Source organism: Spermophilus citellus, assembly GCF_964194105.1.
Source record: "Spermophilus citellus genome assembly, chromosome: 7".
In the NCBI taxonomy this organism is placed as follows: Eukaryota; Metazoa; Chordata; class Mammalia; order Rodentia; family Sciuridae; genus Spermophilus; species Spermophilus citellus.
In genome coordinates, this window is record NC_138188.1 from 49039820 (window position 1) to 49054603 (window position 14784).

Consider the following 14784-nt stretch of genomic DNA (forward strand, 5'->3'; position numbering starts at 1 on the left):
TGTGATGCTCTTACATCAGCCTCTTGAGTCAACCAGGATTACAGGCCTGCACCACCATGCCCAGCTAACTAAGTTCAATTCTGATTAGGAAAAAGATTACTATCTTTCATTCACTTGACATTCAGTTTATGAATAGAATCAAATTCTAACAGAATTAATAAATATTAATGTAATTTAAAATCTGAGACAGGATGCTCAGTAAATAACCTGGATTCTATACTTTCAGTGAAAGTCCTCTGAAATAGTATCCTATCTCAGTCAAGAGGTACAGGTATCCTCTTTCTTTCTTTTTATGACAGTTTCATTCATTATTAAACTCTACTTATTCAGGATTGGAGCATGGAATCTTGAACTACTTCTTGGCTGTTTTGAAACCTAATCATAATAGCAACTATTCAGTGTCTGCCATGCGCCCCACTGCACAGCCTCACACAGCCTCAGAACAATGCTCCAAGGCCAGCACTACTATTACAGTCACATTGCCAGTGAGGACTGTGAGGCTCCAAGGGGCTGGCTTGCCCAAGGGCAGCACTGAGAGAGTGAGGGAGGGTGACACTGGAGTCCAGCTCAGGCTGTGGCACCAGAGAATGTTCTTAAAGGAGGGTTCACACTGCTTCCCATGCACACTTAAAACATGCAGTCAGGGATATATTATTAGTCAGCAGCCTCTAAAGACACAAAACAATGGCATCGAGAGACACTCAGAGGGGATTTACTGTAGAAATCGGCTCACAGAATTATGCAGACTGAGACGTTCCACAAGATGTATCTGCAAGTTAGAGCACCAGAAAACTGACAGTATAACTGAGCCCAAGACCTAAGGCCTGGAAAGCAAGGGAGAAATGGTGTAATCCCAGACTGAGGCCAGGGGCCTAGAACTGGGGGTGAAAGCAAGAGAGGGACAGCTTAAGTACCAGTGTCCAAAAAGGTCCAAGAACAGGAACTCTGCTATCCTGGGTTCAGGAGATGGATGTCTCAGCTCAAGAAGAGGGAGCAAACTAGCCCGCCCTCACTTCTTTTGTCTTTTTGGATTGGATAAGATAATGCCCACCCATATTGGTGAGGGTAAGTCTCCTTTACTCATTCAAACCTCTTCCGGAAACACCCCCACAGACACAGTCAGAAATCATATTTCAACAACTAGCTGGGTATCCACTAGCCCAGTCAAGTTGACACATACACTTAACCACCACAGAAACCAAAAGATGCCTAATTAATTAATGAAAGATGTTAAATTAGTTAAAAATCACAATTCACTCTGGGTATATGTATCACATATTTATAGTTCTCATTACAACTTTATTTGAAAATTTTACCCAATAGAAATTAAATATGGTGCATCACAAATTTTGATCTATGTTCTTTTAATTAGTAAGACTTTTTGATAGATTTTTAAAATATTTTTGCAACACTTTTAACTCACGTTACTTCCTTAATCTGTATTGTAACATACAAAGGTGAGTTTTTCTGTGACTAAAGATCTTTTTAAAATTAAAGTATAATGGCAACTTCAACTTAAACAAATTTTGGAGGTTTGAAGAAAAATCCTTTTTAGCTAGGTTCACTTTGAAGCATTTTTAAAGTACTTAAAATGATCATATGAATTTCCTACATTTGTTCAAGAAATCAGGAATAGAAGTGGAGATGTAATGATTTCTCCTTAAGAGAAATCAAAGTTAGTCTATAAGGATACTTTTCTAGAACACAAATAATGACATATACTTTTAAACTCAGGACTCTGTTTTTTGGAGTTTTTTGTTTTGGTTTGGTTTGGTTTGGTTTTTAAGCAGGGATTGAATCCGAGGGAACTTAACCACTGAGCACTTAGCTGCATCCTGCTTCTCCCCCCTACTCCCACAAGTCACACTAAGTTGCTTAGGGCCTCGCTAAATTGCTGAGGCAGGATTTGAACTTGCAATCCTCCTACCTCGCCTCCCAAGCCACTGGAATAACAGGTATGCACACAGTGCCTGGCTTAACTCAGACTTTTAAGTAATGTTTAAAGAATAAGGTATTTTTATTTAAGGTTTTGGGATTGGTTTGATCTGGGATTATTGTGTTATTTTGTTTTGTTTTGTTTTGTTTAGCCCAGGTAGTAAATTTGTAGATCTTATGTTAAACTAAAAAAGAAGAAGAAGAAAAGAATAAGCTATTTTACAATCAGTAACTTGTTTGACGTCTTGTCAGGGGATAATGGTTTGGTATTCCAAAAATCTGACAGAACATGTGGCTCAAATTGTAGGAAATAATGTGATACAGCATCAAGACCACAGCAAAATACCTCTAATCTCCAGGGATACAACCTGCCAGTGGTCATCAGCTGAAACTTCAGCCACATCATTAAAAAAGTCATTCTTTTATGAGGGAAATGTGCGTTTTTTAATTAAAACTGAGGCTGAAAGACCATAGTGCAATTTTTTTTTTTACTTTTGCATCCTTAGGGTCTTGATTTCCACCAACCAGCTCAGCTACAGTGTCCTTTACTTTCTGTTTATTCCTATTTTAATTGATTCATTGTTCCTCCTCAGGTCACTATGGTAATTTTTAAATTTCCTCATCAGTTCCCCCATGTATCAATTTCTCTACCTCAGACTAATTGGAAGAAATATAATTTTATTACTTTAATTTAAACCAAATTCAACTAACAAAGCATTGTCTAGTGTATGCATCTTCAGACTTTCTCCCGCACATACCCTAAAGTGATTTTGAAAAATGTGTGTAATACCTTACAGCATTTTCAATTGCATCAACACCTTCGTCATAAGTTTTAAGAGTTGCAGACTGTAATTTCCATTGTATTATAAATATCGACACTTAAAAATAAAATGACCCTACAGGGTGTGTAATCCTAGCAGCTTGAGAGGCTAAGGCAGGAGGATGGAGAGTTCAAAGCCAGCCTCAGCAATAGCGAGGCACTACGCAACTCGGTGAGCCCTGTCCATAAATAAAATACAAAATAGGGCTGGGGATGAGGTTCAATGGTTGAGGGCCCCTGAGTTCAATCCCCAGTCCTTGAAAATAAAAAAAAATTTTAAAAATTCCTCTCTCTCCTTTAAATATACTTATTAGAATAAAATACCACAACACTTTGGTATCTGACATCATCCATTAATTTTTAAAAATAATATAAATTAATATTTTCATAGAGATATTTACATTGCTTCTTTTTTTCCTTGAAATAATATTTCTGTTGTATTTCCCCACAGAATTTACCCCAATTGCCCTATAATTTTCACTATAATGAAACTATATATAAATTGAAATTTAATTGTTTTAACTCCTTGCGATCATCAGTCTCTAGTTATTAATATATTCTCATTAAGTTATTTTTCTTAGAATTTATATCAGTTATGAAAATTCATAAGTCTAAAACCAAATTTAATAAGCAATTATTAGACATTAGAAAGGAAAATGTTATGTCTTGATGAAGTGGGTGGAGAGTGGCTGCTTGGTTGACAGCTATTTCCTGGCCACTAGTATGTTAAATTGATTTTTTGTGTGGCGTGCCTGAGATTTGTCCAAATGGAACAACACACCATGAGGAGGCTGTGAGGGCTGGGAAGGGTGCCTTTTCATGGCAAAGTGAAAGAAGGGTACTTGGAAAAGAGGTATGGAGAGGAGAATGGACAAGATTCTCAATCACTGATAACTCACCAGTAGACAAAATGTATTCAGGAAGCTTGAAGACCTGAAATTGCTTTCCAGAAATATTTAATTGCCTTCAGACAATTGTGCTAGCCCAGTGTGAGGATCCTGGAGTTGCAGAGAACCTTAAGCCTCTGTTTTCATTAAAGACAAATGCTGCTTCATTCAATATTCTTTCATCTAGTGTATATAGGCAATACATGTTTCCAAAAGTTTGGAGGAGGTTTGGAAAAGTTTGATCTACTCAAACATTGGACCCCTGTTTGTTTATTCCATTACAGTCTCATCCAGCCCTTCCTCAGAGGTACCACAAAGGAAATTTCAATGTTGTGCCTCCTAAACTCTCTGAAATTCAGAGTTAGTAGAACTCCAAATTGTACTGCTGTGTTCAATAGAAAATGACAGAAAATCAAAGCACTCTCCCCCCTCCCACATGATAATGACGTTCTATAGATTGCTATCTTGTGCCAACTTATGATACTACAACAAAGTCCCAATTTCCTACTACCTTGGTTTTCTACTGGCTCCTTGATGCTTTCATATCCCGAATAACAAAGGTCTTGGGTCACAGGAAGTGAAAGGGTCAGCCCTCCTTTAAAAATCCCCTGGCAGCCAGGCACTGGGATGCACACCTACAATCCCAGCAGCTCAGGAGCCTGAGGCAGGAGGATCGTGAGTTCAAAGCCAGCCTCAGCAATGTATCGAGGCACTAAGCAACTCAGGGAAACCCTGTCTTTAAATAAAATATTTTAAAAAGCTGGCGATGTGGCTCAGTGGTAAAGCACCCCTGGATTCAACTCCTGGTACCAAAAAATAAATAAAATAAACCCCCTTGTAAGCCAGAGGCTTAGCCTACAGCAGCAGCCATCTCATCTTCTCTCCTCCCCATGCATTTCAGAAAGATGATCCCGAAGATGCCCCATTAGAGCTCAGCAAGGTACAGAGTGTGAAAGCCGTGGCCAAGAAACGCAGGGACCGCTCTCTCCCTCGGGCTTTTGAAATCTTCACAGACAATAAAACCTACGTTTTCAAGGCCAAGGATGAGAAGAATGCAGAAGAGTGGCTGCAGTGCCTCAGTGTGGCAGTTGCCCAAGCCAAAGAGAGGGAAAACAGAGAAGTGACCACGTATCTGTAGGGACTTCCACTCCAGCCTCCCAGGAGCATGCCCAGTGGGCCTTGCCGGGGCAAGGAAAGGAGAGAAATGCACCAGGTCAGGCTGTGTCCTGCGGTATGCCGTGGGGTAGTCCTCCCTAAGAAGAAGCGCTTGCAGGGGCAGAGTTCTCAGTAGGCGTCACACCCTAAGCCTGCTGTCAGGACTTCTGTCTGAAGCCAGGAGCAGCAGGAGCCACAGAGCACCCCCTCAGGGCTGTGGGCTAGGAAGGCAGAGTCCCCAGTGCAGGAACCCCTATAGAAATGCCTTTGAAACTATGAAAACAACTTCTAGTGAGGCAGAACTACCTGAGGAAGATTGGTGCTTCCAATGAAACCCAGTCTGCCAAAGGTATTAAGAGAAAAAAAGCTATTAGAAAAAATGATTAAAAAAAATATCATTAAGATAATAAAAATAGCTTTTTTTAATTAAGAAAAGTGGAAGTAATGTACACTGAAGAAAATCATTCAACTTACTACAGACACCTAACCACATTTATCCTCTCTGTATGAAGGAGGTTAAACATGGTAAAAACAGTTCTCAAAGTAGGCCACTTATGAAAGTAAATGTCTGTCTTTCAGAACTACTTATTTAATTATCCCTTGGTTCTTATAATCTAAAGTTTAGAGACTTGGGCCCATCTCCTGCCCAAGGCAGTCAGAGAAGATGAAGAAAGCATAGAAAACTATTTTCTCCATCTTTCAACTATGTGCCATCTCCAGTGAACTCAAAGATGTTAAATTAAAGTTCTGTACTTTTCTTTGTTGTATTCAGCCTGGCAGCATCTCCAAATGACAAACATTTATTGGTTTTCACATATATGCTTTTTTTTCTTTTTAATTAAGCGGTGAAAGGCAGAATTCTAGGATGACTTCCAGTGCCCCATGCCCTGGTATAACACTCCACCACTTGAGCATGGGTGGGACCTGAAACTGGTTTCTAATTTTAAAAAAATGATAAAAGCAATGGAATATTGGGGCTGGGGATGTGGCTCAAGCGGTAGCGCGCTTGCCTGGCATGCGTGCGGCCCAGGTTTGATCCTCAGCACCACATACAAACAAAGATGTTGTGTCCGCCGAAAACTAAAAAATAAGTGTTGAAAATTCTCTCTCTCGAGAAGACTTGAGCAGACATGGAGAAAACTGAAATGTGCATTGCTAAGTGACAGAAGGCAATCTGAAAATGCCACATTCTATAATAATCCAACCATATGACATTCTGGAAAAGCAAAACTATGGCAAGAACAAAAAGAACAATGATTGTCAGGGGAAGGAAGGAAGAATAGGCAGAGCACAGAGGATTTTTAGAGTAAAGTGTTCTGTATGATATTGCTGTGGCAGACACATGTTATTATACATTATATACAACTCCACAGAATGCTCAATATACAGTGAATCCTAATGTAAACTGCAGACTTTATTTAATGATGATGTATCAATATTGGTTCATCCATTGTTAATAAGTAGACTACATTAATTAAAGGTATAAATAGAGGAATTGAGGGAAAGATGTGTATAATGAAAATGTGTACACTTTCTGATCATTTTTTCTATAAACTTTAAACTTAAAAAAAAGAAAATTCTCTCTCTCTCTCTCTCTCTCTCTCTCTCTCTCTCTCTCTCTCTCTCTCAAAAAAAAAAAAAAAAAGCAATGGAACATTCTCTCCCAAGATAATGTCATATTATGGCAAAAGTGAAGAGAGTTTTGCAGACGTAATCAAGGTCCTTAATAAGCTGGTTTTGAGTGAATCAAACAGGTTATTTTCCTGGGCAGGCTTGACTGAGTCAGGTTAAGTTCCTTAAGACAGAGTGAGGCGCTGGGGTTGTGGCTCAGTGATAGAGTGCATGCCTAGCATGCGTGAGGCACTGGGTTCGAGCCTCAGCACCACATAAAAGTAAAATAAAGGTATTGTGTCCACCTACAACTAAAAAATAAATATTTAAAAAAAAAAAAGACAGAGTGAGCCCATCCACAGCCTTCCTCCTGGCCTTGAATAAGCATGCTGCCGTGAGTCCAACTGCTGCAAGGAAATAAAGCTTACCATCAACCACTTGATCTTTGAAGAAGATTCTTAGCCTGAGAAGAGAGCCTAGCGCCAGGTCACCACCTCGATTGCAGCTTCATGGGACACTCAGCAGAGGACTAAGCCATGCTTGGACTCCTGGCCCACAGCAACTTTAAGATGACAAATGTATGCTGCTTTAAACAGCTAATCTGTGGTGATTTGTTATGCAATGATAATTAATACTTCTAGAAGCTCATTTGGAATATACAGAGGATAACTCTTTATTTGAAATTTATTTATTATGTAATCTAGAAGCCTGGAGAAAGATTATAGTCAGTACCCTGGCTCTACTGCTAATTCACCAGAATGGGAAACACAAAAGTAATCATGTTTGGGGATGAGGTTGTGGCTCAGGGGTAGAGCGCTTGCCTAGCATGCGTGAGGCACTGGGATCGATCCCCCACACCATATAAAACTAAAACAAACAAACAAAAAACAAATAAAATAAAGGTATTGTGCCCATCTACAACTAAAAAAAATTTAAAGTAATCATGTTTGAGGAAAGAAACTTAATTTTAACTTGTAAAGTTTGAATATATTGTAAGATACAGAAGTTATTATGCATTGGAAATAGAGTTCTAGAGTCAAATTCTGGCTTTACTGGGTATACAGGCAGTTGCTAAAGATGTAGAACTAAATGAAATTATGCAAGGGAAATAAAAAAGAAATAATAATTAATAAGGACCCTTTGGGACACTGGCATTTAAGCAAAGGCGGGCTGGATTCACTGGCTAGCATTCAGAGATGATATAGGCCAGGGCACAGAGAGCCACAGAAGCCCAAATAATGATTTCCAGAAGAAGGGAGGGACCAACAATATGAAATGCTGAAGAATAGTCACTCAAGATAAAACTAGACTTTCTTAGGAAGCAATTGATATCATTGGGAAAAATAATGTCACCATTGGGTGCGGTGGCAGACACCTGTAATCCCAGCAGCTTGGGAGGCTGAGGCAAGAGGATCACGAGTTCAAAGCCAGCCTCAGCAACAGTGAGGCGCTAAGCAACTCAGTTTTATTGAGACCCAGTCTCTAAATAAAACCTACAATAAGGCTGGGGATGTGGCCTAGTGGCCAAGTGTCCCTGAGTTCAATCCCTGATACCCACCCCACCAAAAAAAGAACAGTGTCCCTAGAGTGAACTGAAGAATTGCTGGGAGTCAGGAATTTAAAGTTACAATTGAACTAATCTTTCAAAACAGTGGTCTAAGATACTAAGATACTAGGGAAACACAGAAAGTGCTGTTGTGTTTGATTTGAAACCCAGAATGCCTCCCTCACTGTTTCCCAGTGGTGGTAGGGGATGAGCTAGACCAAAAGAACTTCTAGGAAACTTTTGGGCAAGCAAGGAGCAAAGGATCAGTAGAGGGAACAATTCTATGAAGGTATCAGAGAGATAAAAACATGCTCCAGTTGCAAAGTGGCCAATTCTTAAAATGATAAAGGACCATTCAAAGATTTTAAGCAGGTTTGCATTTAAAAATATGTCCCTGGGCTGGGGATATAGCTCAATTGGGAGTGTAGAGTGTCCTGACCGGCAGGACACATCAACGTGGGCAGCGAACCTAGGTGGGGAGGAATGAAGGGACAAGAGACACGGAATGAAGGGACAAGAGACACAGAGATGACAGCAAGACAGGAATTCTGATCAAGCTGCAAACTTTTATTGTTCACACAGGGGTATTTATATGCTGGGGATGGGGAAGCTCTCTAATCAGCAATTGCTGGATGTGGGTGGTAAAACTGCCAGGTGCAACATGTCTGATGATCCTGATAACCGCAGGATGTTCCAGGGAGATAGGTAGCTGCAGGATGTCTCCCAGGCAGGATATCTCCCAGGGGGCTGTCAGGCTATTCTTTGAAGGAGAATTTCCTTCTAGCCCCTGACAGTAGAGTGTAGAGTGCTTGCCTTGCATGCACATGGCCCTGTGTTCAATCCCCAGCACCACAAAAAAAACTGGAAGAAAAAGATAACTCTTGACAGTTGTATGAAAATGGATTGTATGGCTATTAAAATTTGTATCAGGGAGACCACTTTTTTCAATGAAAGTGGAGGCTTTGAGGTAGAGGCTCGGGAGCAGTGTCACAGCAGAGGAGGTAGAAATGGTGCTGTGGTTTGGATGTGGTTTGAGTGTGTCCCTCAAGGGCTCATAGTTGGATCTTGGTCCTCCGTGGGCAGTGTTGGGAGGTGGTATGGAGCCTCCAAGAAATCCAGCCTAGTGGGAAGTAATTAGATCATGGAGGGCAGTGCCTTGGTGCCGCAGTCTGGCTGGGCACAAATAACAGAGCCACCAAAAAGCCTTGTAGGTTCAAACAGTAACTCTTTTATTCCCGAACTCTCACCGGCACTCTACACACACTTCCCGGGAACACACTCCCTCCACCAGGCTCCGCGTGCCAATTCTCCCAGAACCCCGCAAGAACTCACTGGGAACTCCAAAGTAGCTGGCAGCAGGATCTGCCCTAATCCCAGCAGGATCCACCCTAATCCCAGAGCCGCCTATCCCCCCCCCCCAGGAGCCGCCCTAATCCCAGAGCAGGGTCACCTTTCAACCATTCCCTCTAGCAAAATGCCAGGCGTCATTCCGACTAAACTGTGGCTCTCAACACCTTGGAAAAAGATGATGTAGTTCTCTGGAAACCCTAGTTAGTTCTGTAGAAAGGGTTGTTATAAAAAAAAAAAACAAGCCTGACACTTCTTCAGCCATTCTGGCTTCCTGTCTTGCTATGTGATTAGTTCCTCTTACCACTGAGATGCCATCTGCCATAGGTCCTAATTAAAGTCAAGCCAAGGCCAATGCCTCATGCCCTTGAACCTCCTAAACTATGCACTAAATTAACCTCTTTTCTTTACAAAGTTCCCAGCCTCAGATATTTCATTATAGTAAAGGACAAGGTGTAAAGGTAAAATTTCTAAGCTGATTCTAAGCTGCAAAAGCCTGAATTAAAATGTAAAAGACTGGGCATTGTAAAGCTTCTAGATTGCAAAGCCTGAATTAAAATGTAAAAGACCGGGCATCATAAAGTTTCTAAGCTGCAAAGCTTGAATTAAAATGTAAAAGACTAGGTATTGTTAAGTTCCTCTGCTACACCCAGAACCTGAAATTCCTGAGATAGTTAAAACAACGCCCTACTGGCCATTTAGCCTAGGGCCCTGTGCAGTTTGTCACAGGGCCTGAACCAATCAGTTTGAATGTGTACCCCGCTTAGAAGTGACCAATCACCCCCGCCCGACCTGTTCCCGCCAATGAATGTGCTAATCACGTCTCAGAGTTGTTGTTCAATTTTCCCGCGCCTCATGATGATTTGTTCTGATGTATGCAAAACCCCCGCCCTCCCCAAAAAGTGTACTTAAGCTCTGCTTGACCTCTGCTCTGGGCTCTGGGCTGCTCTCCCTTCTTGAGTGAGCACGGAGCCCCAGCGCACTGGAATGGATCCCCAATAAATCCCCTTTTGCCAATTGCATGGAGCCAGTCTCTTGTGTGGTCTCTTTCTCTGACGCTCCGCTGGACCCTTACAAAGGGACTCAAACAAATGGAGAGTCAGGGAAATTGAACTGGTAAAAATGGACGGGACAAGTGATGGGATGGAGCTGTAGTCATAGGAATGAAAAGGAGTCTTCTCACTCCTGAAGGCTTGCTTGGGAAGCTAGGTGGTTGGTGGTGGCACTCACTCATAGAAAATTCAGAAGCAACAGTTGGAGACATAAAGCAGATGGTAGATTTAATTTTTTTCTTCCTTTTTTAAATTTTCTTATGTTTCTTTCTAAAAGAGACTGATGGAGATCTGTCGAGATTCCAACATGGCGGTGGGTGCAGAGAGATCAAGTCTCTGACCTCTTCAGCTGTGCAGGCATAGGGAGTCGTAAACAACCTAAATCTGTTTGCTCAGGATCACTAGGCAATGCTGAGCTGATGTGGATCTGGGGCAAACAGTCTGGGCCTCTCAGAACACACACTGAGCCCGGATCGGCTGAATTCAACCTCCCGTTCGCCTGCTTCCTGCAGACAAACAGCTGTGACTCAGCACTAATCCATCCTGCTGAAATAACTGGTCAGCCCTCCTCATCCTACGGAGGTAAATGCCTACCGAGCCTTCATAGGTAGTGGCCACAGGTTTGAAACGGGGCTTGGGAGAGACAGTAAGGACCCACCCGTTGCACTGGTCGCCCGGCAAAGGGAAACGAACTGTCGCCATTTGCAAGAGATACCACCATGGCAGAGAACTGACGTCATCAGACTGCGGCGGAGGAGATAACTTCATTGAAACCTGCGGCTACAGGTGTGTAATTCCCTAGCCTTCCCTCTCCTACATCGGGGAAACCTTAAGGGCCCCTCCCAGCTCTCCCATAAGGGCCCCTCCCAGCTCTCCCGTGAGCACCATAGCCAGACGGAGGGAATCAGAGGTGGTGCGGGACCCGCGGCGCGGTACTACCACTCCCACCAGGGCTGACAGCTGAGGTCTCTTGCACCAGCAACCGGGGGCGTGGCTACCGGAGGGCAAGTAAAATTCGCTGAGGATTCTCAGCCCCAAGCTCTACAAACTTAGGGTCTGAGGGAATGGCAAACTGGAAGAGTGTGCCCAGTCGTTCATGAAAACAGGGCTCCTGGGAGCAGCAGACCTGGCGTGTAGCCAGTATTGTGGTGAGCGGCACCCGTGAGAGGGGCCTGGCTAGAGGAAAAGTGGGGAAGTGACTAGACACAAGAGGAGGCCCTAGGCACTCAGGATTGGAGACTCGCCCAGTCTGGGAGGAGCTGCTGCACAGTGATTGGTTCCCACGTATTGACAGGAGAAATTTGGCCTGGTGGGCACAGAGCCACCTACTGGAAGAGAAGTTAATCAAACTCTAAGACTGCATTTATTAGGTTTTTTTTTCTTTTTTTCTTTTCTCTTTTTTTTTTGATTTGGGTTTTTCTTTCATTTTCATTTTTCTTGTTGTTTTTTTAAATTTTTTTACAATTTTTTTAAATTTTTTTTCTTCTAATTTTAATTTTAATTTTTTTATTATTTTTTTATTTTTTTTCCTTTTTTTATTTCCTATTTTTTTCTTCTTTTGTCTTTTCATTTCTTTTCAATTATCTTATCCCCCCTTCCTTGAATTCTACCTGCTTACTCTCATTCTCTTTAGTGACTTCTTCCCTTCCGTTCTAATACCTTTCCTCCCAAGCATCTAATAAATTTATAGGAGTAAACAGTAATTCATCAGTCAAACAGAACAAGAAGTAACATGAGCAGCTTCAAAAAGGAAGGAAGAAAAGGAGTACAAACAATGCAGGACAGCCTAAATATTCAGGAGGACCTAGAGTCATCAGAAAAATGGTCATATAAAGAACTCAAGGAACACCTTAGACAGATGGAATGGAACCTTAAAGAGGATACAAGACAGCAAATTCAAGCAGCGAAAGAACACATTGAGAATGAATTACATAAACAGATAAAAGAAGAAGTTAAGCATCTCTATCAGGAGATAGAGATTATAAAAAATAATCAAACAATAATTCTAGAAATGAAGGAAACAATAAACCAAATTAAAAACTCAATTGAGAGTATCACTAACAGAGTGGAGCAAGTAGAAGCCAGAATGTCAGATAATGAAGACAAAATATATCATCTTGAAAAGAATCTAGCCAACTCAGAAAGGCTGGTAAAAAATCACGAGAAAAACATCCAAGAGTTATGGGATAACATAAAAAAACCAAACTTACGAGTCATCGGGATAGAAGAAGGTACAGAGATTCAAACCAAGGGAATGAGTAACCTGCTGAATGAAATAATTACAGAAAACTTTCCAGAAATAAAAAAGAAAACAGATATACAAATTGAAGATGCATACAGGACACCGAGTACACAAAATCACAGTAGACCAACGCCAAGACACATTGTTATGAAGATATCCAATATACAGAACAAAGAGAAAATATTAAAAGCTACAAGAGAAAGGAGACAGATTACATTCAGGGGTAAACCAATAAGGTTAACAACGGATTTTTCATCACAGACACTGAAAGCAAGAAGGTCATGGAACAATGTATTTCAAACACTGAAAGACAATGGATGCCAACCAAGAATTCTGTATCCAGCAAAATTAAGCTTCAGGTATGACAACGCAATAAAAATCTTTCATGATAAACAAAAGTTAAAAGAATTTGCAGCCAGAAAACTAGCATTGCAAAGCATTTTGAGCAAAACACTACACGAGGAAGAAATGAAAAACAATAACCAAAACCATCAGTGGGAAGTGCCTCGGTAAAGACAGAGGGCGAGGGGAAAGATAATCATGGAGAAACAAACTAATTTTTTTAAAAAAAAGTATAAATAATCAAACATGGATGGAAGTACAAACCATATATCAATAGTAACTCTGAATGTTAATGGCTTAAACTCTCCAATAAAGCGACATAGGCTGGTATCATGGATTAAAAAAACAAATCCAACAATATGCTGCCTCCAGGAGACACATCTGATTGGAAAAGACATACACAGGCTGAAGGTGAAAGGATGGGAAAAAATATACCATGCACACGGTCCTCGTAAGCAAGCAGGGGTGGCCATACTCATATCGAATAAAATCGACTTCAAGACTAAGTTAATCAAAAGGGATAAAGAAGGACATTATATACTGTTAAAAGGAACCATTCACCAACAAGACATAACAATTATAAATATTTATACACCAAATAATGGTGCTGCGACATTCATAAAACAAATTCTCCTCAAGTTCAAGAATCAAATAGACCACAACACAATAATTATGGGTGACTTCAACACACCTCTCTCACCATTGGACAGATCCTCCAAACAAAAGTTGAATAAGGAAACTATAGAACTCAATATCACAATCAATAACCTAGACTTAACTGACATATATAGAATATATCAACCATCATCAAATGGATATACTTTTTCTCAGTAGCACATGGATCCTTCTCAAAAATAGACCATATATTATGCCATAGGGCAACCCTCAGTAAATATAAAGGGGTGGAGATAATACCTTGCATTTTATCTGATCATAATGGAATGAAACTAGAAATCAATGATAAAAGAAGGAAGGAAAAATCCTACATCACATGGAAAATGAACAATATGTTACTGAATGATCAATGGGTTACAGAAGACATAAAGGAGGAAATCAAAAAATTCTTAGAGATAAATGAAAATACAGACACAACATATCGGAATCTATGAGACACAATGAAAGCAGTTTTAAGAGGAAAATTCATCGCCTGGTGGTCATTCCTCAAAAAAAGAAAAAAACCAACAAATAAATAAGCTCACACTTCATCTCAAAGCCCTAGAAAAGGAAGACCAAAACAACAGCAAATGTAGCAGAAGGCAAGAAATAATTAAAATCAGAGCGGAAATCAATGAAATTGAAACAAAAGAAACTATTGAAAAAATTAACAAAACTAAAAGTTGGTTCTTCGAAAAAATAAATAAGATCGACAGACCTTTAGCCATGCTAACAAAGAGAAGAAGAGAGAGAACTCAAATTACTAACATACGGGATGAAAAAGGCAATATCACAACAGATGCTACAGAAATACAGAAGACAATTAGAAATTATTTTGAAAACCTATATTCCAATAAAATAGAAGATAGTGAAGACATCGATATATTTCTTAAGTCATATGATTTGCCCAGACTGAGTCAGGAGGATACACACAATTTGAACAGACCAATATCAATGGATGAAATTGAAGAAGCCATCAAAAGAATACCAACCAAGAAAAGCCTAGGACCGGATGGGTATACATCGGAGTTTTACAAAACCTTTAAAGAAGAATTAATACCAATACTTTTCAAGTTATTTCAGGAAATAGAAAAAGAGGGAGCTCTTCCAAATTCATTCTATGAGGCCAACATCACCCTGATTCCAAAACCAGACAAAGACACCTCAAAGAAAGAAAACTACAGACCAATATC

At 40.5% G+C, this 14784-nt stretch overlaps 1 protein-coding gene across 4 annotated transcripts in view; it reads left to right on the top strand.

Annotated features, from left to right (window-relative positions):
* The window catches only part of VEPH1 (ventricular zone expressed PH domain containing 1), a gene marked incomplete at its 5' end in the record, with an annotated part of 221011 nt that extends 215980 nt beyond the window's left edge, over positions 1-5031 (top strand). For all 4 annotated transcript variants that reach the window (XM_081301834.1, XM_081301832.1, XM_081301833.1 and 1 more), the window contains one exon: positions 4544-5031. In XM_081301834.1, coding sequence (XP_081157960.1) covers positions 4544-4780 — 237 coding nt within the window. In that variant the 3' untranslated portion in view covers positions 4781-5031. The remainder of the gene's footprint in view (positions 1-4543) is intronic.
* Positions 5032-14784: the final 9753 nt, after the last annotated feature.